The sequence below is a fragment of the Nyctereutes procyonoides genome, unplaced genomic scaffold (assembly GCF_905146905.1).
Source record: "Nyctereutes procyonoides isolate TBG_1078 unplaced genomic scaffold, NYPRO_anot_genome, whole genome shotgun sequence".
NCBI classification, from domain to species: domain Eukaryota; kingdom Metazoa; phylum Chordata; class Mammalia; order Carnivora; family Canidae; genus Nyctereutes; species Nyctereutes procyonoides.
This window is the reverse complement of record NW_026575025.1, coordinates 9,583,063-9,608,054: the sequence shown is the minus strand read 5'-3', so window position 1 is coordinate 9,608,054 and position 24,992 is coordinate 9,583,063. Positions and strand designations below refer to the sequence as shown.

At 48.8% G+C, this 24,992-nt stretch overlaps 1 protein-coding gene across 2 annotated transcripts in view; it reads left to right on the top strand.

Annotated features, from left to right (window-relative positions):
• Window positions 1-21,452: 21,452 nt before the first annotated feature.
• The window catches only part of KDM2A (lysine demethylase 2A), a 115,385-nt gene continuing 111,845 nt past the window's right edge, over window positions 21,453-24,992 (top strand). Inside the window, exons 1-2 of one of the 2 annotated variants that reach the window (XM_055310134.1) lie at window positions 21,453-21,951; window positions 23,149-23,271. In XM_055310134.1, the coding sequence (XP_055166109.1) occupies window positions 23,230-23,271 (42 nt within the window). In that variant the 5' untranslated portion in view covers window positions 21,453-21,951; window positions 23,149-23,229. Of the gene's footprint in view, window positions 21,952-23,148; window positions 23,272-24,992 lie in introns of those variants that run through there. The other variant, XM_055310138.1, reaches the window with a different exon arrangement.

Below are 24,992 nucleotides of genomic sequence, written 5' to 3'. Positions count from 1 at the left end.
CTCAGATAAGGAGAAAGGTTATAGGGGGCCCAAGGTCACATAGGGCTGGTAGAGATACGGTTTAGGTTTTCCTGCCTCTAAATCCCAGGCTGACTGGCTATTCTCTAAGTGAAACTTTATTGAGGTGCTAGCATGGCTTTTATTCAGAACTGATTTGGTGGGGTTTTTGTTGTTTTTAATTCATGAGAGACACAGAAAGAGGCAGAGACATAGGCAGGGGGAGAAGCACGGAGCCAGATGTGGGACTCAATCCCAGGATTCTGGGATTATAACCTGAGCCGGAGGGAGACCCTCAACTTCTAAGCCACCCAGGTGCCCCTTATTTGGAATTGTTAAAGGGAGTCTAGGAATCAGTAAACTAGAGAAGAAAGGTTTTAGAGAAGGAAAAATTCTGGCTTTCTCCCTGACATTTTTGGTTTCAGATACATTGATTTATTCTCAGATTAAGATCAGTGGGTGGGGCCTCGGCTTCCTGCTCTGTAAAGTGGTGATAGTACCTCCCTTGGCGCTCCACCTTGATGGTTGCAATAGATCTTGTATGGGAGGACTTAACACAGCACCTCATGAGTGCACCGCAGATGGGAGCCTAGTGGGTGTTCCAGGGAGGCCACTCTGTCCTTAGTGATGGCCCTGCAGCAAAGAGCCAGCCTGGAGGGCACTTCTGCTGCAGACCTTGCAGGGGCTGCTAAAGGGCCTTTGGGGGCAGGGGAGGAGATGGAAGGGAGTGTTGTTCCTCACCTCCCACCACTCCAGTCAGGCGGAACCTCTTAGGACTCACCGCAAGCACCTGCTTTAGTGGATCTATTCACTACCAGCTCAATTAATATTCCCAATGACCCTATCAAGGTGGGTGCTCTTAACACAGATGCAGAAAGGTTAAGACCCTCTGAGATTTGAACCCAGGGAATCCATGTCTCAATCGCTACACCTCACTGGCCCTTCCTGCCCCCAAAGACCTTCCAGGTGTTCCCTCCACACACACCCTGGCCCGCTGAGCACCCTGCCCGCCCCTCAACTCCTCAGTTCAGATGGCCACATCCAGTTCTCCACCACCCAGCAAAGAGATGGAGGAAGTGTTTGAGGCAGGCAAAGCAGGTGTACTGCAGAAGAAAAAGGAAAGGCGAAGATAGGAGAGAAGGCAGAGACAGAGAGAGGGGAGAACAATTTTGGAATAGTTTGATTTTTATATTAGAAACTAATCAAAGTGGGGCAGCCCCGGTGGCGCAGCAGTTTAGCGCCGCCTGCAGCCCAGGGTGTGATCCTGGAGACCCGGGATCAAGTCCCATATCAGGCTCTCTCCCTCTGCCTGTGTCTCTGCCTCTCTCTCTCTCTCTCTCTCTCTCTCTCTCTGTGTGTGTGTGTGTGTGTTTCTCATGAATAAATAAATAAATAAATCTTTAAAAAAAGAAATTAATCAAAGTGCTTTACCTTTGAGATCTTCCTCCTCTATACCCATAGCCCTCATTTATTTTTTATTTTGTTTTTTTTTAAGATGTTATATATTTATTCGTAAGAGACACAGAGAGACAGAGACACAAGCAGAGGGAGAAGCAGGCTCCCTGTGGGGAGCCCGACGTGGAACTCGATCCCCAGAACCTGAGATCACACCCTGAGCAGAAGGCAGATGCTCAACCCCTGAGCCACCCAGGCATCCCCCGCCCTTTATAAAGATTTTATTTACTTAATTGACAAAGTGAGAGCACAAGCAGCAGGGAGGGTCAGAGGTAGAGGGAGAAGCAGAATCTGCGCTGACCAGGGAACCTGACACATGGCTCCATCCCAGGATCCTGGAATCATGACCTGAGCCAAAGGCAGAAAACCAACTGAGCCACCCAGGCACCCCTTTTATTTTATTTTTTAAAAAATAGGGACGCCTGGGTGGCTCAGTGGTTGGGCGCCTGCCTTCAGCTCAGATCGTGATCCTGGAGTCCCGGATTCGAGACCTGCATCAGGCTCCCTGCGTGGAGCCTGCTTCTCCCTCTGCCTGTGTCTCTGCCTCTCTCTCAGTCTGTCTTTCTCATGAATAAATAAATCTGTTTTTTAAAAAAAATTTTTAATTAAAAATATATTTTTATTTTTTTAAGATTTATTTATTTATTTTTATTTATGATAGACACAGAGAGAAAGAGAAAGAGGCAGAGACACAGGAGGAGGGAGAAGCAGGCTCCATGCAGGGAGCCCGACGCAGGACTCGATCCCCAGACTCCAGGATCACGCCCTGGGCCAAAGGCAGGCACTAAACCGCTGAGCCACCCAGGGATCCCCCAAAAAATATATTTTTAAAGTAATCTCTACACCCAATGTGGGACTCTAACCCACAACTCCAAGATTGAGTCCTCATGTTCCACCAACTGAGCCCCTATTTAATTAGGAGAAAAACATTGGACAAACTCCACCTGAGGGACATTCTACGAACTATCTGTCAGGTCCTCCTCAAAACTGACAAGGTCATCAAAAACAAGTGAAATCGGGATCCCTGGGTGGCGCAGCGGTTTGGCACCTGCCTTTGGCCCAGGGCGCAATCCTGGAGACCCAGGATCGAATCCCACATCGGGCTCCTGGTGCATGGAGCCTGCTTCTCTCTCTGCCTCTCTCTCTCTCTCTCTCTCTCTCTCTCTCTCTCTGTGTGTGTGTGTGTGTAACTATCATAAATAAATAAAAATTAAAAACAAAAAAAACAAGTGAAATCTAAGAAAGTATCACAGCCCAGAGGAGCCTAATGAGACGTGACTGCCAAATGCAATGTCGTGTCCTGGATGGGATCCTGGCACAGAAAAGGTCATTAGGTAAAAAGTAAGGAAATCTACATAAGGTATGGACTTCAATTAATAATGTATCAATGGGGATCCCTGGGTGGCTCAGTGGTTTGGCGCCTGCCTTTGGCCCAGGGCGCGATCCTGGAGTCCCCGGATCGAGTCCCCACGTCGGGCTCCCTGCATGGAGCCTGCTTCTCCCTCCTCCTGTGTCTCTGCCTCTTTCTCTCTCGCTATGTGTCTATCATAAATAAATAAATCTTTTAAAAAATAATGTATCAATATTCAGGGACACCTAAGCATCTGCCTTCCAGCCCAGGGTGTGATCCTGGAGTCCCAGGATTGAGTCCCACATCCGGCTTCCTGCAGGGAGCCTGCTTCTCCATCTGCCTATGTCTTTGCCTCTCTCTCTGTGTGTCTCTCATGAATAAACAAAATCTAAAAAAATAATAACGTATCAATATTCATTCATTACTAGGATTGTCTGGTTGGCTCAATCAGTAGAGAGGGACTCTCAAGGTCATGAGTTCATGCCCCATGTTGGGTATGAAGCCTACTTAAAAAAAAACAAACTAAAACAAAACATTGGTTCATTACATTGTAACAAACATACCAGGCTGGGATGCCTGGTGGCCAGTAGTTGAGCATCTGCCTTTGGCTCAGGTCCTGGGATCAAGTCCCACTGAGTCCCACATTGGGCTCCCTGCTCCCTGCTCATCGGGGAATATGCTTGTTCCTCTCCCTTTGTTCCTCCCCCCCCCCCCCCGTCATTCTCTCTCTCTCTCTCTCTCTCAAATAAATAAAATCTTTTAGGAAAAAAAAAAGCATTTACAAAATTAATCCAAGTAGTCACCAGGAGAAATCTTGTATTGATTGGACATCCTATTATGGGTGCTGGGGTGAGGGCCTCATGGTCTTTCAGCTGAGAGCCTCTAAAGACGCTGTCAGAGCTGGAACCCTCTGTGCCACGACTGGTGTCTAGATGGCAAAGTCGTAGGGGTTTAGCGACATCCCCCCAGGGCCTCCCTCTGAGGCCTTTAATGCTCATTAAATGCTGGTGGGCTATCTAAGCTTGAAGTGTCCCACCTCCAGGCCAGGACAGATAAATGGGTGCAATTCACGCTGACTTGTGAAATTCAAGTTCCCAACTGAAGCAGAGACCTGAAAGAGCCAGGGGAGACCTCCTAAGGGTTAAACAAACAGAAGCTGGCTGCTGACAATAGAAATGTAAACAGCCCCTAATGGGCTTGCTCACAGGGTTTCACTCTCAGACCAGACCTATCTGCCCAAGCCCAAGTTCCCTGACCCCAGGAGTCTGGGGAAGCCAGGACACAGCAGTCAATCATTCCGTTTCAAACCAGATCTAAGTACTTTGTCCCAGACAAACTAGTTGTCAGGACCCAGGACAGCCCTCCTAAGGTGTTTGGGTTGTGGGCAGAACAGCTCCCAGGGCCCGTCCAAGCCCACTGGCCCCTCTTTCCACCCCTCTGCTGGCAACGTCAGCAGAAAGGATTAGGGCAGGTATTAAAACCCCGCCTGGGGGGCAGCCCTGGTGGCTCAGTGGTTTAGCGCCGCCTTCAGCCCAGGGTGTGATCCTGGAGACCCAGGATTGAGTCCCACATTGGGCTCCCTGAATGGAGCCTGCTTCTCCCTCTGCTTGTGTCTCTGCCCTTCTCTTTCTGTGTGTCTCTCATGAATAAATAAAATCTTTTTAAAAGAATAAAAAAATAATAAAACCCTGCCTGGGAATGTCTGGGTGGGTCAGTGGTTTAGCACCACCTTTGGCCCGGGGTGTGATCCTGGAGCCCTGGGATCGAGTCCCACATCAGGCTTCCTGCATGGAGCCTACTTCTCTTCCTCTGCCTGTGTCTCTGACTCTCTCTCTCTCTGTGTGTCTCTCAGAAATAAATAAAATCTTAAAATAAAAGCCTGCCGGGAGGGGTGGAGACTGCAGGGCCTGTGTCAGGGAGGCTGAGCAGCTGGGGCACAAAGCACAGCTGTCCAGTGGTCAGCAGGGGCCCTGAACCCCTGCACTCACTAGGCCTGAGCCCCTCTAAGCCTTTGGTCGCAGTTTTACTCGATGCAGCCTCACAAGGGCAGTAGCCTGTGGTCACCTGTGCATGGGACTGGGCCCTGGAATGGAGGGTTGTGGTGGTAAGGGAAGAATTTCAGGATGAGCTGAGCCAGGCAGGGGGACCCTGGAGAATTTTTGCATCTGGGCTGAGAGTAGAGCAGGGCAGAACAAGAACCACAGGCAGGATGGAGGATGCCCAAGTGTATATTCAGGTTGAAAACTAGTCAGGGTCAGGATTGAGACTCTTCACCTAAGGAGCAAAGAAAGGCCCAGCTCATGCCCCCAGCCTGGCTCCCTTCCCCTAAAGCTGCTCTGTCAGCTCCCACCAAGTACACACCTGACACCTAGGACATCAGCATCACTCAGAGCTGTGGGCAAGCCCCAGGACAGATCTCCCCTTGGGAAGGAACCCTGGCCCCACAGTCATGTATCCATTTTTTACGAGAGGCTCTGTCCTAGGCCCACAGGCTGCCCTGACTCCTGCAGACTTGGCCACCCTGCCTGCCACAACTCCCTCCTCTCTTGCCCTGGGAGGCCAGCTTCTGCCCCAGTAGGATCTCCCAGTGGAAGCCTGCTGGGACCCAAGGGAGACTGGGCATTGCTGTACCTGTGAGCATGTAGTAGCCTTCCTGAAGCAGGGCCTCCCTCTGCTGTCTGCCCTTGGCTGCAGCCCCTGCACAAACCCAGCCCACCTGGCCACAACTGCCGAGGGGAATACAGAAAAGGCACCTTAGGGGTGCCTGGCTGGCTCAGTATGTGGAGCACGTGACTCTTGATCTTGGGCTTGTGAGTTCAAGCCTCACTTTGGGTATAGAGATTGCTTAAAAACAAAAAAAAATCAGAAAGAAAGAAGAAAAGAAAGAAAAGAAAGAAAGAAAGAAAGAAAGAAAGAAAGAGAAAGAAAAGAAAGAAGAAAGAAAGAAAGAGAAAGAAAGAAAGAAAGAAAGAAAGAAAGAAAGAAAGAAAGAAAGAAAGAAAGAAAGAAAGAGAAAGAAAGGCACGTTAACCTCTGGCTTGGACTCTCAGAAGTGAACAGAACTTCAATTTAACACACTTGACAAGCCCACCTTTGGGAACCTCAAGACGAAATAAAGCTTGAATTGTGCACTCCGAAGTACCTCCAGAAGGGCACCCTGAGAGGAGCAGCTTTTTATCTGGTGCATCACCACAGTACCCGAAGAGCCACAGTGTCACCCAGGTACAGCTGAGCTGTGATGGCTCAGGGCTTCGTCCAAGAGGATCGCTGTCTTCAGACTTGTCACAAGACTATGAGCCCCCAGGCCCCATCTGGGCCCCTGAGAACACATTGCTGCCAGCTGCTGCCTGAAACTCAATGTCCTTATGCAAACATAGGTCAAAGAGGACAATGGACATGGGGTATTTTCTGGCTGATTATTCTAGCACTGCAGCTCATTTGTGTTAACCAGAACCTGCTGAACCTTGCAAGGAGAGAGGAAGGGGCATGAGTCATGGGCAGGCCTGACTGCTGGCCATGGAGGAGGCAGGTGGCCTGGGCCTGGGTGCTGAGTGGGTTGGAGCCGGCAGGCAAGAGGGAGGTGTGTGTGGATACGGGAGGTAAGGATACGGGAGGAAGGGCTTGCCTTTCCATGGCAGGATCAGGCCACACTACTCTCTGCTTCCCATGTCCTCCTCCATTCCCAGGCTGCTGTCACGCCCAGCCACAGCAGCTGTCATCTCCCTCCATCATTTATTGTGGCTCTTTGATCCTTCCACTGGATTGTGATACTGTTTGAGAGAAAGGGCCAAGTCTTCCTCACCCTTTGCAAACCTAGTGCTCTCCAGCACCTGACATAGTGACTCCCGTCTTGGCTGACAGCAGGGCCAGTCCTTCTTCTACCTTGCAGTGCCCCCCCCCCCCCCCCCCCGTCTGCTGTGCAGGGAAATTTCTTCCCCACTATGTTCCTGCACTCACTCAGGCCTGGCCATCAAGTTCACTTTCCTCGGAGAAGCCCTCTACAGCCATCTGAGCAGCCAGCAGCCCTCTGAGAGTTTCCCAGGTCTTGGGATCTAGCCACATCTGGCTCCCTGCTCAGTGGGGAGCCTGCTTCTCCCTTTGCTCCTCCCCCTGCTTGTGTTCTCTCACTCACTCTCTCTCAAATAAATAAAATCTTAAAAAAAAAAAAAAAAGCAGGAACACGACTTCACCTGTATTGTTTTTCAACGTATTTATCTAAACAATCTCTACACCCAGTGTGGGGCTTCAACTCATGACCCGGAGATCAAAAGTCACATGCTCTACCAACAGAGCCAGCCAGGCACCCCAATAAAAGTTCTTAGGGCATCTCTGGCAGCCACTGAAGGCTGGGGAGGCCTGTGAGATGCTGCTACCTGGCAGGCCTCCACTCTCCTTGCCTCATTCCTCCCTGCTTTCTAAGCCAACCAGGCTGTCCACGCTCAGGCTGGCTCCTCCTGGGGTGGGGACCATGGCATAGCAGGTTCTTTTTCCAGATGGACTTCCTTTACCACAGCTACCAGTTCAAATTCAAAACCCATCATGCCTAAAAAGCCTGAGTGAAGAACATGACGCAAGTCTGAGGATGTTTTCTCTCTCAGAAACTGACTGCTCTCCTCTGATGCCCACCGTCCCTGTCACAGCTCTCTCAGAGAACCCAGAGAACTCTCCCTCCACTGCAATCCACGGCCCTGATGCCAGAAGCTTCTGCGCTAGCCTGCCCATGGCTCCTCAGCTGCCCACATTCTGTCTCTGCCCGAAGGCTACTTAAGCTGCTAACTCTGCACATATGGAAGGTAGGAAAGTGCTGGGGAGCTCATGGTCTCTGGAGGCCATGTCAACCAATGACAGACGGCTGCTGGTGGGTAAATGAAGCTTTGAGGCCTGTTCTCTGCTGTGTCTTAGAGGCCCCAGCCAGGCTCCTGTGACCCACTGTCATATCTTGCTTGATGATGCACCTTTGGCTAGCCGCCTTCTCTTCCTTGTCTTATGTTCTGACTTCCCTATCAGTACTTCTAGGACCACTACCCACATAAACTACTTGCATTTGAATCCTTGGTTTGGGTTTTGCTTCCAGATAAAATCAGACTAGGAAATGCTCACTTGCTTACCCTTAAGACCAGAAACATGTCACACTTGTCCTTCTATCTCCCGTACCTAACCTAGCACACAGTATCTGGCACATAGGAAACTAAAACAGTGAACCAACCTGTGGTTTTTCTGAATTATGCTTTGGACTCCACATCCACAGAGGAATCTGACAGCATTATCAACCTTTAGTCAACAGGATTGGACTCAGATTTAGTCAGAGTTCTTGGTCACAAGCAAGAGATACAAACTCCAGCTAACCAAAGCAGAGAGTAATGTAATTGCAGTGTGTGTGAGTGTGTGTGTGTGTGTGTGTGTGTGTGTGTGTGCTGGCGGAGGTGGCTCTCAGAACTCACTGGGGGCTGAAGAAACACGTTTGGGTTGGTGGGAAGCCAGGGAACTTCGCCTGGCTCAGGAGCAATATCCTGAAAGAATCTGCTGGGTCAAACCTAAGTCACAAGCCACACACACACACACACACGCACACGCACACACACCACCCGCCAAGACTGCATCAGATGAGGTGGAGGAGGGCTGGCCCCTTCAACTTCCACAGAAGGAAGACACCATACTCTCCCTTGAGACCACACATGAGGCCTCTCGAACCCTTTTGAGTAGAGTTGGATGAGGACCACCAAAAAATGCAGTATTCATCAGCCTCTCTTCATGCTTTTACTCCCACTCTCAGGGTGAAGCTTAGACTATATTAGTCACTGCCACCCTCCTCATTCCATGCCCTCTGCCACATACTGGTCTTTCTCTGCCTAGTTTCCACTCCTCTTTTCATTCCTCCATCACTGCCTCAGTCTACTGTGTGACCGCCAACCCTCCCCATTATCAGGCTCTGGCGACTGCTGACCTGGTGCCCAGCGCTGGTGCCTGATGCTTGCCCTATCTCTTGCCTTGAGTATAGGACACCACCCTTTCTAGTGCTTCTTGTGGCTGCCAGCATCCATCCTGGGCTAAACTCACCAGCAGCTCATCCTCAGGCCCCTTGCCTCCTGTTCCTCTTCCATCGCCAACCCCTGTCCTGCTGTCTGGGCATTCCTGACAAAGTCACTCGAAGGCCTCTTCCATCATTTCATTCAGTTTGAGTCTTCACTCTGATGCTAATATTTGGTGTCTGTGATGTTCTCCTCTGACAGTTATTTTACAAATTCCACCTCTTCCCTGGCAAGCCCTCTAGTTGGTACCTGTGCTGTCTGCCCCTACACAGCGTCCTACTCTCACATTCATTACCTTTACCAGCATCAATAAGGAGACGGCTGTTTTCGAGACTGATTCTGGACACAGTGGAGGAAACCAGCATACGTAAGCCCCAGTCTTCAGGGGGCTTATCCCCAGGAAAGAGAATGAGACATACTCAATGGAGATTTTTAAAACCCAAAAGATCATGCAGTAAATGCCAAACCAGGTGAGTGGTTTACAGCGCTTTGGGAATCCGCAGGGGCAGCAGGGAAGGCCTGGTGTGCATGTCCAGGGGCAGAGGAGAGCCCAGGGAGGAGGGAGCCAGTTTGGAGGCGAGAATCATGCAAGAGACCTCTTTCCTCATGAGAGAGTGCAGGGGAAGTGCCAACAGTGAAGCTGCCAGCCAAGCAGTCCAGGAAGGTCAGGGTTGTAGGAGCCATAGGAGTCAATCCCCTCTAGATGATACTTGAAGTTAGGAGACCAAATGAATACTGGGAGGGAAGGAAGAGCTAAGGGCTGAGAGCCATGCCTTGCAAAAAAGTCCAAGGGCAATGGTGGGAGAGGAGAGCTGAGCCCAAGGGAGGCAAAAACACCTGTTTATTGGTTTGCTAGGACATCGTGGTCTGCTTTGGACTCTCCCAAACTCTCCTTCCTCACCAACCTCTGGCATGACTAGTGGTCACAGGAGATAGGCCTCCTGCAAGCACCCTACTGCTTCCCAGATCCACCCCCTTCTGCCTCCAAGGCAGTTAAGAGTGGTGAGACATGGCTTCTGTCAGAAAGAAAGGAATTGGAGTTCTAACACCTACCACACCGCCTTCTCCATTCCCAAGACAATTCCAGGGGTTTCCAGGTGTAACCTGCATCAATTTCTTGCCCCCACATCCTCCAAATAATCTCTGTGCAGCCTTTCCAGGTTCAGAGGAAGGTATCTTGTCTCAGCTAGACCTAATCTCAGGGCCACGCCACCCTGGCTGGCTGTTCCACACAAAGAACCTCCTTCTCTATTCCTTCTTTATTTCCAGGTTCCATCTCAAAGCTCTCTCTCTACTGTCCCTTGCAGGCCACACACAAGCTTGTTTCCTTCCCATCGCAACTTCTCCCTCTTTGCCTCCCCAGTCCTGTCTTCCTTTTCTCTTGTCTTCACAGCCAAGTCACAAGAGGGAAGAGTGTACCCTTGCCACCTTTTCTTCCCATTTGTGCTGGGCTCATTATATTCTGACTCCACCCCCATCTGCACAGACACTATTGTCAAAGGTGATGTCATAATTGTTCCCCATCCAGGGGCTGGCTTCCAGCTGCATCTTTCCCCTTGATCCCTCCCTCCTGCTTGACATTCTCTTCCATGCTGCTTTCCTTCTTTGGGTTCTCCCTCTCTGGTCTTTCCTTCTCAGCTGTTTTCATGGGCTCCTCTTCCTTTGCTGGATACTTCTACAGTGATTCTCTCTTGAAGCAATAACCGAGCAACTTCAAAGAGCCAGACACAGCCCTCCTAGACTTATCCCTTCAGTTCTGGTCTCCTCCACTTTGTGGGCCTCTTCTTCCGCCCATGGTCTGGGGGCAGAGTCGTCTCCATTCCAGCCCTGGTTGAGCTCCAGTCTCATCCCATCCTCTTGGCCCTGCCCCTGCTTCTCCTGGATTCCCCACTTCAGGTGGGAGTGGCAGAGCAAATACAACAGAGGTAAAAGCACAGCAGTAACCCCTCCCTCTGCCTCACTTCCCACTCAGTCTGTGTCACCAGATCCTGTGGAGTTGCCTTCTACCTCTCCTTTCTCCTCTCCATACCAGATTTACTGCTTGAGGCCATAGCCTCAAATTCTTTCAAACTGATAGACAGAACACCTGAATTTCTCTCTCCAGCATTCTGCTTTTGCATGAGAGTTCTTGACCTTCTCATCCCCTTGCGTCCATGACCACCATGGGCTGCTCCTGCCCTGAGAGTATATTCCCAGCTTGTGGCAAGCTCTGTGTGACCCAGCCTGGCCACTCTGACTTCATCTCATACCACTCTTCATCTCAGCCGCTCTGGTCTGCTGCTGAGTACATGAATGCCTATTCCCACCAAGGGCCTTTGCTCAAGCAGTTACCTTTCCCGGGAATGTTCCTTTTGATTATGCGATCTTAAATCCAATGTCACCTTCTCAGAGAAGCCTTCCTAATTTCTTTATAGAGTTTTCCTAATATATAATTTGCCGTGGTTCTACTGATTAACTGTAAGCTCAGTTTTATTTCACAAACTTGTATAGCACTTACTGTGTTCTAGCCACTTGTGAGGAGGGACACCACCCAATTTTACAGATGAAGAAACTGAAACTCTAAGAGCTCTGTGGCTTGAGCAAAGTGACATATTCGCTGCACGATGCAGCTGGACTGGGAATGCAGACAGTGCGTTTCCAGGGTCCCTGCAGGACTACACAACACATTGTCTCTTGGATCAGCCACTTGCCTGTCATGTCCATGGTATTCCCAGGGCCTACAGCAGTGCCTGCTACCTAGTAGATACTCAGTAAATATCGCTGCCTTGATGACCAAACACCTGCTGGGATCCAAGGGAGACTGCGGGTCACTGTGCCCCATCTGCTTGCTGAATATGGTAGGAGAGGTCCTCTAGGATAGAATTTCCCCACCTCTGCTGGTTCAGCTTCTTTTTTTTTTTTAATTTTTTTTTTTTTTTTTGTTCAGCTTTTGTTAGCTGTCCTGCTACGTCCTTCCTCCATTGTCTTCTTGGTTAACATCAAAACCCCAGTTGCTTTTTTTTTTTTTTAAAGATTTTATTTATTTACTCATGAAGGACACAGAGAGAGAGGGGCAGAGACATAGGCATAGAGAGAAGCAGGCCCCATGCAAGGAGCCCGATGTAGGACTCGATCCAGGGATTCCAGGATCATGCCCTGGGCCAAAGGCAGATGCTCAACCGCTGAGCCACCCAGGTGTCCCCAAACCCCAGTAACTTTCAAGTATCATCTCCTCCAAAAAGTCTTCCCTGACTGGGCACCCCTCCCCCCACAGCAGATTTGGACCCTCCCACTTTTGTGCCCTCACAGTATCATGTACAGACCATGTATGTATCTTGCATAGACTTGATGTTCATGATGGCACTGTCCTAGTTAATACCTGAGGTACATATAGTTATTATTAGAGCCTTTCACTCTTTAAAAAGGTCTCAGTTTAGAGGATAATTTATATGGTCATTTGACAACCCCCCCTCCCCCCAACACAACGTGGTCTTGTGCACATTCATGTTGCAATCAACCCCAGTGCCAAGTACGGTGTCCTGCACAGGCTGGTGCTCTTTCTGGGGAGGGAACACATGAATGATGTTTGATCTGATGATTAAAAATGCCATCAATTTGAGTAGTAGTAGAAAAATCAGCTATCAGAAGACATGGTTTATAGTTCCAATTTCATGACTAAACTAGCCGCATGACCTTGGCTAAGCTGTTTAACATCTTTGGGTTTCAGACTGCCAGTTTTTAAAATGAGCGGGTTGGATTAAATGACCTCCAAGCTCCATGCCAGCTCTAAGGTTCTGTGATTCAATGCTAATGTCCCCTAATAGATGAGGGCCTCACAGATTATTAGGAAGAAGTTAGCGCAGCACCAAGTAAATGCATCAGGAAGTTCTGGGAGAGAGAAAATATTGCTGCAGCTCCTCAAGTATGTGGGAAGTGCTTCTACTTCTGTTTCCAGCCTCGTCATACTGTTGTCCGTCTATGCAGGATGACAGTTTTGAAGTAGCTGGGTTTTTTTTTTTCTTTTCTCTTTAAACTGTAAGCTCCTTGAGGTCAAGGTCCAAGTTTTATATTTTAAATCCTGAGGACCCAGCAGGTAGTTAAAAATTGGCATGTATTTTGTGGTAGATGATGCTAATGGTCATACAGAGATCCAGTCAAATGTGAGACAGTGGGTGGCAGGTTTCATCAGAAGCACATTAGAGAATGAAGAGACAGTACTGGGAATTAGGGGCATTGTTCTCTTATCAATAGCAGCCAAATTATATGCCGGTGTATTAAGGAGCAACTTAAATGCATATAGAAAGAAATATGGTCCCTTCAGGAGGAATAATGTGGATTCAGAAAAAGAAAGACCTTGCAGATTCTATATTTATCTTCTAGTAAGCTGGATTTGTGAATTTGATTTGCCCAACTTTCTGAATTGGTTGACTATAAAAATGCATAAAATATAGGAAATAGTAAATGCGTACTAAATACTGAAATGAAACAGAAATTGCTTAAATATGTTATGGAAAATACCAACATTTTTGCAAAGCATAAGCCTTCACCAATACAAACATATTCATTAAAAACAAAGGCATTGGTAAATCTTGCATCAGTTTCAATAATAAAGGCTAAGGCATACACATAGAGTGTCTCCCACTTTTCTCATACCAATAAAATTATACAGGAATAGAAAGTTTACTAAGAATATGCAACTCACCAACAAGAAGATAATTAGATCAATGGTAGAGGAAGAACTAGTAATTGTGACAAAATCAAAACATGGCCCCAAGCTGTGTGGCAAATCAAGTATAATTGCAAAAAATACAACATGAAAATCTCACCTTAAATGCAGTCAATATTTTCTTGTGGTTCCCCCAGAGAGTGCAAAAATAGATTTAGCCAGAAAGAAAAAGACAACTGAATACATTTCAGAGTTTAAATATTTAGCAAGCATTTTGGGAAAATAAAAAAGATCGTCATTTTAGAATTATACTCTTCAAATATTACAATATAATTAAAGAGGCATTTTGGAAAAAAAGTTGACTAGAGATATTAAGTTTATAATATCACATCAAAAGCTATACTCCCAGGGACTGGAGGTGGTAGTGATAAAAGGAGCAGGAAGACTGGATCATAAGAGAGACTGGAATAAAGATGGTGAAGCACATGGCCCAAGAATTGCATCCTTACCTCTTGGCTGGGCTTGCAGTAGTAGGGGCTCTAGGTTCCATGAGTTCTATTCCATCTGAAGTGACAGCGCAGGAATAGTTCACCTGCAACAACTGCTGTCACATCAACTCTCTGCTCCAGAAGCCATGTGCCTCTCTTACTCTATCAAAATTTAAAACTACCTGCAAGGGTTCAGAGCCTTCTAGTCTTCCAACTCCTGTCTCTTGAAAGCGTTGCTACACTGCTTTATTGTTGCGTCAATAAACCCAGACGAACGAGTGCCTGCTATGCCTGGCGCTATTTTAGGAACTGGGGGTGCAGCAATGAAAATGAACAAAATGTGCAAAGTTTCCTATCCCCCAGGGTCCACATCCAAGTGAAATTCTCTTTCCAGATTCTGTTGTCTACATGATCTTCTGGTGATTGACTGTGATGATGATTGTTCTGTAAGCCATGTCACATCTTTTTTTTTTTTTAAGATTTTATTTATTTATTCATGAGAGATACAGAGAAAGAGAGAGAGGCAGAGACACAGGCAGAGGGAGAAGCAGGCTGCATGCAGGGAGCCTAATGTGGGACTCGATCCCAGGACTCCAGGATCACGCTGTGGGCCGAAGGCAGGTGCTAAACCTCTGAGCCACCCAGGGATCCCCCACCATGTCACATCTTCACGATATGTCCTCTATGATGTGAAGTCTTCGAGAGTAAAAAGCCAAGCTTTCTAAATTTTCAAATCTCTTGTCTCCATCTAAGCATTCAATGTAGAGTTGGGCACAAGGTACTCAATAACATGACAAATCTTTCGTGTAAGAAAAAAAAAAAGGGATCCCTGGGTGGCGCAGCGGTTTGGCGCCTGCCTTTGGCCCAGGGCGCGATCCTGGAGACCCGGGATCGAATCCCACGTCGGGCTCCCAGTGCGTGGAGCCTGCTTCTCCCTCTGCCTGTGTCTCTGCCTCTCTCTCTCTCTCTCTCTCTCTCTCTGTGTGTGTGTGTGTGTGTGTGTGTGTGTGTGTGACTATCATAAATAAATAAAAAAATGTTTAAAAAAAAAGAAATGAGAAAAAATAGGAGAACCAGCAATCCTGTCTAAATGTGTTGTCTTTTAGCTTCCATAGGGTGTTCATGTGCATTAGTCCATTTGATTCTACAATAATCCCAGCAGGAAACAGGGCAGGAGTCATTCTTCTCTGTTTTTTTTTTTAAGATTTTTTAAATTTACTTATTCATGAAGACACACACAGAGAGAGGAAGAGAGACACAGGTAGAGGGAGAAGCAGGCTCCATGCAGGGAGCCCGATGTGGGACTTGATCCCGGGGCTCTGGGATTATGCCCTGGGCAGAAGGCAGACGCTCAACTTCTGAGCCACCCAGGTGTCCCAATCTGTTTTATTAAGGAGAGAACAGGGTTCCTATTAGGTTAAGGGCCTGGGCCCATCTCGAAGAAGAAGATGGACAAAGATCAGACCCACTGGGCAGATCCAGGGGCAAGCCTAAGTGTTTAGGCAACTAGCCCCTTGGGGATGTGGCTGCAGCACTGTCAACTGTCAGGAGTTTAGCCAGTGAACAAGCATAATGTTGCAAATAGACCCGGAAACCTTGGGGTTCCAGAAACAGCCCCCAACAAAGCACAGGTGTAGTGAGGCACAGGGCTTGGCATCTTTCAAGATCCACTCTTGGAAAAGGCAGGGAGTCAGTTCTCCCTTTTAGAAGTGGAAGTGAGGGTGGCCTGGCCCTGAGGCAAAGCAAGGCTGCTAAAAGGTGGCTAGAAAAGCGCAGGTGGATCCCAGATGCTGCTGTAACTGCCCCAAAAGCCAAAGTCAACCCCGCAAGTCAAGAGAGGCAGGTCCACACAAAGGCAGGCTATATGCCCAGAAAAAAATGGCAGCAAGGAGGCAGTGAGCCAGGGAGGGCGGTGGTCTGGTAGTCCTACAGAAGGGATCAACCATGGTCCGTGAAACTTACAAGACTCTCATGTGCTATTCATGTTCAATGATATGACAGTCTTCAGGGCATTTCTGGCTTCCTTTTTTTCTCCTGATTAATTCATATTTTACTTCCATACTCAAAAGAAAACTTTTTATCCCTTAAAACTCAAAATCACCCAGCACTCAGTTTTTTCTCTCCTAAGGTTGACACAGTGAGTATGGGATACTGATTTTGGAAGGTTTTCTGATGCATACAAATGTGACCTGGCTCCTGCCTTGAAGGAACTTATAGCCTAGTGGAAGGAGGTGGAGGGAGATGTTTAGGAGATAATAATACAAGAGAGCATGTGATTAACTGCCCCAAATGGATGGGTAAGGGGAAGTGGGCAAGCAAGTTCTGCTCTGCTGAGGATACAGTAGGTGACAACAGAGCTGGGAGAGAGGAACGGACACAGCAGGTGAGGAGTTGGCAGAGTGATGGAAAGAAACCTCAGGAGTGGGGTGATGATGAGAGAGAGGTAGATAGAATTCAGGAAAGAGGCGCCAGAAAGGGAAAGAGGAGAAGAAGCTCTAAGTGACTACTTACTTTCCACATCAATTTGCCAAAATAATGAAGCATCTTTAAAACTTTCCTTAAAACTAGAGGTCAGAGACATAGTAAATGCTCATAATTGGAGGCTATTATGTGCCAGACATTGAGCTTTAAGACATAATTCGAGAGTCAGGCATTCTCTCACTTCATTAGATGAAAATGGAGGCTTTGAGGAGTTCATTAGGATCAAATAAATAGTAGCAGAGTAGACCTGTAGTTTCTGATGTCAAAGCTTTTTAACCACTGGTTATGCTACCTCACAGGGTAGCATAGGAAAGGAACTTCTCTATTTTGATTTAGACTTTCGCTGTTTGGGACAGCCCTATTTTCTCCTTAACATTTAAGAGAAACTAGAAATAGTTTAACTTGGTTGGCGAGACTCTGCAGTTCTTTCACCCAGTAAAATCTCCCAAAAGAAGTGAGTGATCTGGATTTTGACTCTTAGAATTTGTTGGGTCTCAGCTTTGCTCAAGAAGACAGATTTAGGGTGCCTGGATGGCTCAGTTGGTTGTGTCTGCCTTTGGCTCAGTTCATGATGGAACTCACACTGGGCTCCCTGCTTAGTGGAAAGCCTGCTTCTCCCTCTCCCTCTGCCTGCCACTCCCCTTGCTTGTGCTCTAATAAATAAATAAAATTTGGGATCCCTGGGTGGCGCAGCAGTTTGGCGCCTGCCTTTGGCCCAGGGCACGATCCTGGAGACCCGGGATCGAATCCCACGTCGGGCTCCCGGTGCATGGAGCCTGCTTATCCCTCTGCCTGTGTCTCTGCCTCTCTCTCTCTGTGTGTGTGTGTGTGTGTGTGACTATCATAAATAAAATAAATTAAAAAAAATAAATAATTTTTTTTAAAAAGCAGAGATTTGTTAATATCTTATTAAGGTGCCAGCCTATTCCAGCCAGGGATCTTACCCTCAATGTTTCTAGAAGGCACCTTTCTTTCCTTCTTCTCATTTACCACTCTGCATCCACCATCTCCCTGCAGCTATAGTTGAAGTCATACAGTTCATAGTTCTAGTGCCCGTCTTGGGGAATCACCAAGCTTTATTATTGAAAATGTCTCTTTTAGGGCAAAGCAGTGAGCCTCAAAATACACCCTTCCAATTGTGATTTAGGGGGCATCACTGCCATCTATCTCTCATCTTTCCATGTACATCTGCTTTCAAATATTAACAAAGATTGCTTGTGGAAAATGCATTGTGTATATCTGTTTATTTTATTTATTATAGTCTCACAGAGAGAGGGGGGGGGCAGAAACAGAGGCAGAGGGAGAAGCAGGCTCCATGCACCAGGAGCCCGACGTGGGATTCGATCCCGGGTCTCCAGGATCGCGCCCTGGGCCAAAGGCAGGCGCCAAACTGCTGCACCACCCAGGGTTCCCTGTGTATATCTGTTTAAACGCTATTTTCATGCCACCTCCTCCATGCAGACTAGTTTTCAACTGGAAAAAAGGTGGTTGCAATCTGACAAACCTTTACTTACTTGCAGTTCTGTTCAAAGTCTTACTGTTATTGTTCTTAGAGCCTTCTTGTGTTTCCATCCATGGTACCTACCTGGGTTAAATCTGTAGGTGGCAACAGCTGAAGATGAGCAACTCAGAGTTGAGGATTAGTTACTTAAGGGGTTCGGGATATTAAGAAAAAGGGCAAGACACATTGAGCTACTTCGAGAACTCCTCCTTTTCTTTGCCCCCAAGTATCCCACGGATTATTAAGACAGGTGGGAAGTAAATAAAGGCATGTATTTTGCAAATAGCAATGAGGCCTAACACTTGCTTAATCTGACTGACAATGGCAAAAGTCTTTCTCTTCCACTTAAAACAAGCTGCTGCCTTTTTCTATACCTACAGATAGCCAGTTGCCTCTAGGACCATATCTGGTAAAGCTGGTGTGAAAGACTGCTTCTTTTAAAATATATTTTACTGTAGTCTGAAAGACTTAAAAAGGCTGTAGTTCTCATAAGGTTTTTTTTAAAAAATTTTATTTATTTATGATAGTCACAGAGAGAGAGAGAGAGAGAGAGAGGCAGAGACACAGGCAGAGAGAGAAGCAGGCTCCACGCACCGGGAGCCAGACGTGGGATTCGATCTCGGGTCTCCAGGATCGTGCCCTGGGCCAAAGGCAGGCACCAAACCACTGCGCCACCCAGGGATCCCTCTGATAAGATTTTTTTTGATAAGATTTTTTTTTTAATTTTTATTTATTTATGATAGTCACACACACAGAGAGAGAGAGGCAGAGACACAGGCAGAGGGAGAAGCAGGCTCCATACACCGGGAGCCCGACGTGGGACTCGATCCTGTGTCTCCAGGATCGCGCCCTGGGCCAAAGGCAGGCGCTAAACCACTGCGCCACCCAGGGATCCCCCTCTGATAAGGTTTTGATGAAGATCTTCACATCAGTGTTCCTGAAAATCTAAGAAGTCTGAACAAAACTAGTATCAGAACAAAGAATATTTCCCAGTGACCGGAATGCAAGAGGGTCAGACCATAATAACAAATCATTTTTTTAAGTTTTTGTTTTAATTCCAGTTTACATACAGTGTAAATGCGTTTCAGGTGTACATACAGTGATTCTACAGTTCCATACACCACCAGGGGCTCATCACAAGTGCATTAATGAACCTTTTTTGTGGTTGGGGGTGTTGCAGTCCGCTATTGCAGAGAGCTGGACTCCTCTCTGTTCAAGTAATCAGGCAAGCTGTTTAACCTTTCTATACTTAAGTTATCTTTAAAATGAATACAATATTACCAGAAACATTAGCTTGACTCCCAAGGATGCTGTCAAACAAAGTAGAGAAGAACTTTAAAATTCCCCACGTATTCATGTAGAAAAACATCCCATAGTAATAAATAATACCTTGGGTGTCCATAATGCCTTTACCCTAGAGTTCAAACCTTGATAGAAATAGGAGCTGTCGTTATTCCAACTGTCCTTCTCGATCGTCTTCCTAAAAGAGTTGAAGGTTGTGGATAGAAGTTACATGATTCACTCCATGTTCTACCCGCCCCCGCCCGCCGCAATCCCCCATCCCAGGATCAGAGGTTAAAGAGTAGGAAGGCAGGGGAAAAAGATCTGTGTGACACTTCTCAGTAAGAGTGTAGCGAAGCCAAGCGTCCACCCGGATGCCTAACGCCCAAACCACGGTCCTTTATGGGATTTATAATTTAAACGGGCCCCAAAGCACCAGATTGGCTGGGGAAATGCCCCGATCGCGGTTGAGCTGCTCGCATGGCATTGCTCAGATACCTCTGGCCGGGCTCCGTCGACGTCCCCAGCCGGCTAGCCCGTCGGGCAGCGGTCGAGCCGCGGGAGCCCGTTCGTGGGCAGGGCCGGCGCGGCTCGGGCGGCCGCTGCCCCGTCGCTGACCCTCGCGCGAAGCTGCGCGCACCGAGAGGAGACATCTTCCCAGCCGGGCCTCCCGCGCCCGCCGCAGCCCGGGGCGGCGGGGTCGGCCCGCGGAGTGGTGGCGACCCGCACACCCCTCCGTGGGGGGCGCCCCGACTCGCCGGGGGCGGGGTCACGTCCCACCCAGGGCGCCGAGGGCACCGGCGCTGCGGAAACCTGAGCGTGGACGAGGAGCGGGGGCTTGCAGGGCCACCTCCCCGGGGGCCTCGGCCCGCAGTGGGCGCGCCAGCCGCCGCCGCCCCCGGGCCGTCGCGGAGACCACTCCCGTGCCTGGTACCTGTGGACGCCCTTGTCAAGCGCCTGGAGCTCCCCCGGGGGAGCCAAGCCCAGGACAGACATGCTACTCCCGTTTCCTGCCCCTTCGGAGCGGCGAGGAGTGGGTGAGGCGGGGCCGAGCCGCTACACCGAGGAGCCCCCCGAGTCGTGGGCGAACCGGCCCCGCGGCGGGGGCGCTGGGGCCTGCCTGCGGATGGCGGGCGGGCCGCCCTCGGCCCACCGGCTGGCGGGCAAGGGGAGGGCAGCTAGGGGGAAGGCGCCCCTTCCGTGCGCCCCCTCGCCCTGGGCAGGCCCGAACACGGCGCAGAGGTCGGACCGGCCCGGCCCAGCAGCCTGACCCCGGGAGACCCCGCTTTGAGGCGGGCAACGGCTGCTCTGGCCCAGGCCACCCGGCCTTCAGGTTGTGTGACCGTGACGCGCCAACTGGGGCAAAGGGCGGTTGAAGGGGAACGGGGCGCTTCTCCTTACTGCTTGGGGGGGGTTGTTGTGCTTTGTGGGGGGCCGGGGGGGGGTCACCACCCTCCCGGGAGAGGTGGGGGAGGGCCGCCCGCGCAGCTGGCCGGCGAGGGGCGGGGTCACAGAGGCGAAATGTGTGTGTTCGAGCGAGGGCGTGTGGGAAGGGAGGGCGCGCGGAGGAGGATCCTAGCCAGCGCGCAGGCGCGAGCCGCGGGTCGGCCCCAAGCCCAGGAAGAAGGCCCTGGGGGGAGCGGGGGCGGTGGGCCGGCGGGAGGGCGGGCAGGCTGACGTGAAGGGGGGCGGGGAGCCGCGTCGGCGTCGCTGGGCGCGGGCGATTCGAGGCCGACGCATCCGCGCGTGCGCGCGCCGCGGAGTGTCCGCGTTAGAGAGGAGTGACGCGTGCGCGTTCACGTGCGCCCGGGAGAGCGGTAAGAAACTAAGAGAGGCTTGAAGGGGGGTGGGGGTGGAGGCGAGCCGGAGGAGGGGTGGGGGGGCGGCGCCTGCGCAGTGCGCCGCGGAGAGCTGTGTGTATGTGAGAGTCTGACGGGTTCAAAATGGCGGCGGCTGCTTCAGCGGCTCCTCCTGTGTGAGGGAAACAACACCCCTCCCCGGCGGCAGCGGCGGCGGCGGCGGCGGCTGCGGCTCGCAGAGCACCTTCCCAGCGGCTGGGCCTGTCGCCGCTCCGTCTATCCTGGGCAGGGGGCGCTCCGGGAGGAGGGGCAACGCCAGGGGGCCCATCCCCCGGAATCCCTTCTCTGCGACTGGGGAGTAGCCGGGGGCTCGTCCTGCAGCGCGGAGCTCGGGCTGAGGGGGAGACGCGAGGGGAGCCCGGGCCCCCAGCCCGGCGCGCCGCGCCGCTCCCGCCCTCTCCGCCCCCCGGGGCCAGGGCCCGCGTTCCGGGGGGCCGGGGCGGCGCGGGGAGCCTCGGGCCGGCCGGTCTCAGCTGATCGGCCGCCGCTCCTGGGCTCCGGAGGCGGCCGGGCGGCTGCTCGCGGAGGGCACGGCGAAGAGGGCGCTCCCCGCGTCCGAGGCTGGCCCGGGGCTCGGACTCGGGCTGCTGACCGCTGGCCCGGGGGAGGCGGGGGCGCCCCGGGGGAGGCGCCGAGGGGTCGCGCTCCCCTCTCCTGACGCCTCCGACTCCCGGTCTCCGAAGCCTGAAGAGGAGGTTTGATTCAGCAACTGTTTCCTCTTTTCCGGGTCGCTGTGACCCTCTCTGGATACTGGGTTGGTCCACGGAAAAAAAACGAAGACGACGTTTGGGATTTAATTTTTCCTCTCAGTTTTTGGAATCTTTTACTTCTCACTTGGACAAGAACTCACAAGCAAAATCCCCGGTGAGATTCCCCCTCCTACCCCCCCCCCCGGTAGTTTGGTTCACCGTGTTATCTAAAGTCTTAATGTAAAGTTTCTATTTCTTTTTCCGATGGGTGAACCATTGAAGCGCCTTTCCTTGGGGGAGCCCGGCGAGATTTGCTGTTTTTCCTCTTCGGCCCTGGCTGCATTCGGTCCCCGGCGGTCCTCGTCCAGGGGGTGCAAACGCGGCTTCTTTCCCTCCCGACTTGGGACTAGGGCTTCCTCTAGGAGGGCTCTTGCCACGAACTGCTCTTGCAAACTGTGTCATTGGGTCCTTTGGTCTTGTAGCAGTTTTGAAAGGATGCTAATAACGTGGCTGTAATGTAGTTGCAAAAAAGAAAAAAAAAAACACCCTGCATTCCCTATGGAAGCCATTATTCTTGAGAATATTTAGAAAAAAGGAAAACCTTTCTTGGTATTATGGATCGACTGTCGCGCAAACCAGTCTTAATTTTTGGAAAAGATGTCTTTTACTTATTTCTGTATAGATGGGTTCGTTTAGTTTATTACTTTATCCAAAAAGATCTAATGGAATTTTGTCCCTGATTTGCAACTCTCTTGAATTTGTTCAAGAGTTGTACACATCTTGTTGGGGTGGAGTGTTGGTTTGGGAATGAAAAGATCCAGGGAATCTAGGAAGGAAAGTGGCGATTGTGTACGGCTTTATTAGAGGGGTATGGGAAATTGTTTTGGAATCTTTCTTTAAATCCAGACTTCTTGTCTTTTTTAAATACAGTCTGCCCCCTTTTTCTTTAGTTTCTAATATCAGTGAGCAAGAATGAGTTTGATTGGGATCCGGATTTGTTTAGTGCCTGCTTCACCTGGTCAGCTCTATACAGATAATCCTCCCCCTTCCTTTTTTTTTTTTTTGCTACTGCTGCCATCAAGGGCGGGGGGGCTTATTGTAATCCTGTGGGGAGAAATAGTGGTGTGGCCCATCCACCAGGAACTGAAACCAACATCATCTCCTTTTGCCTAGGCCTCTGACTGTTGTAATGTGATTAACGTTTGTCATGGCATGGAACCACTTGCCCCAGAGCAGAGGGGTCCCAGACTGATGAAGAGGAAACTGATTTGTCAGAGAGCCTTTAACTTAAATATTTCTTAAATCTTTCTGTGAAAAGAAAGCTTGAGTTTGGGGCTGAGTTCTCATCTCTGCTTGTATCATTATTCTTTAGTGTTGCAACCTGGTTCCTAAGGAGGAAGAGGAAGGCAGCCCTGGAGTGGTTTCTTTACAGTAATTTAAACAAGAGTGAGAGATGGAACCCGAAGAAGAAAGGATTCGTTACAGCCAGAGATTGGTTAGTATTTTATTCTTTCTCTCTTTCTCTCTCTCTCTCTTTTTTTTTTTTTTTCCATTTTGAAGCACAGTAACTATTTTGTTTCCATTTGTGAACCTACTGTGATTAAAACTTTTCAGGTGGCTTTTCTGTATACCAGAGGATAGAAAGTGTATTAATATCTTATTTGGTTTTTAGGCCAAGCACTTAGGGCCTTAATGTTTATCCTGTTTGGAAATAGACTTATATGTAGCCTTAATTTCTATAGAAACCATTGTAAATCAAAGGATTTTGTGGATTACAAAATGGCAGGGATTACTAATTTTGCAATACTGACATTGTAATAAATCTGATTAATTTAGATTAGAATGTAAATTTTAGGGGCAAAATTGAGGGAGGATAGTTCTGTGTCATTTTTGTAGATTATGGTGTGTCAGAATTTGTGGCTTTGAGCTGGAGAGTAGAGCTGTGGATTTCTTTTTAAATTTTTAACACAAGTAACACTGATAGGTTTAGAGAGTTGGTGGGGATTGATTGAGAAAAGGTAGACTACTGAAAGTTCTGTATTTTATAAGTTGGGAAGGAAGTATGAGATACATCTTGTTGAAAGAAATTTTTACTTAGTAATGATTTGGAGGGAATTTGCTTATATGTGCATATGAATACTTGCTCCTTTAAGCCCTGCTTTCCTCTCAGTGTTTCCCTATTGAAGTTTAAGAATTTGATTTTTGTTTTCCCTAGTCAAAGATAAGTTTATTAATATTCTCACCATATATTCATTTCAGAAATTTGAATTTGTGTCTGTAGAGTAAGTTATAAGGAAAGCCAAAGAATTGTCTGTATTATTTGAAATTTGGTGGATTGAGAGGAATTTATGATGGTTTTCTTTGGCTTTGTTTTTAAGACTGAGTTTGGGGAAAAATGAGTGATTCTGTAATCATTTTCTGATGATCTCTGCTCTTTTTGAGAAAAGGCTACTTTTTGAAAACGTGACTGTTAGAAAGGTGTGGAGTGCATTGGCAAGTATATCCAGTAGGCATATATTCTGGCAAGCCTTATTTCAGAGATTTGCCTCATCTCCCAATGTATGTATTGAGGATATAGTTCTTTGAGAAATAAACTACAGTTCTTTAACTTTTAGAAACTATGTATGTCAGTAGTGAAATTTTGTATGCTTAGGATTTATTTTTGTTTTGACATTTGTTAAATTAAACTTTGGGAACGTAGGGCAGCCCAAGTGGCTCAGCAGTTTAGTACCGCCTTTGGCCCCGGGGTGTGATCCTGGAGACTTGGGATCAAGTCCCATGTCAGGCTGCGTGGAGCCTGCTTCTGTCTCTGCCTGTGTCTCTGCCTCCCCCCCCCCCCCCCGGTGTCTCTCATGAATAAATAAATAAAATCTTAAAAAAAAAATTAAAAATAAAATAAACTTTGGGAACATAGAAGAAAGAGGATGCTGCAAAATTCTCTTCCCAGGTGGTTATTCCCAGCTATGTGGGGAATCATTTTTATCATGTCAGGCTTGTAGAATTGTTGAGCTGTTACATAAATACCTGAGGGATCTTGGATCTTGGGATCCAGTCTTTCAAAGGAAGAGCCTTTCAGTCAGCTAGAAGAAGTTCACATTTTTTAACAAGGTAGGGAGATAGTGGTAAGGAGATCCAAGGAATCTGTAACTTTTATCCTGGTAAGATTTTTCTTTTTTTGTAAAGTGCTGCCTGTTGCACATATTAGCCCTTTGCATA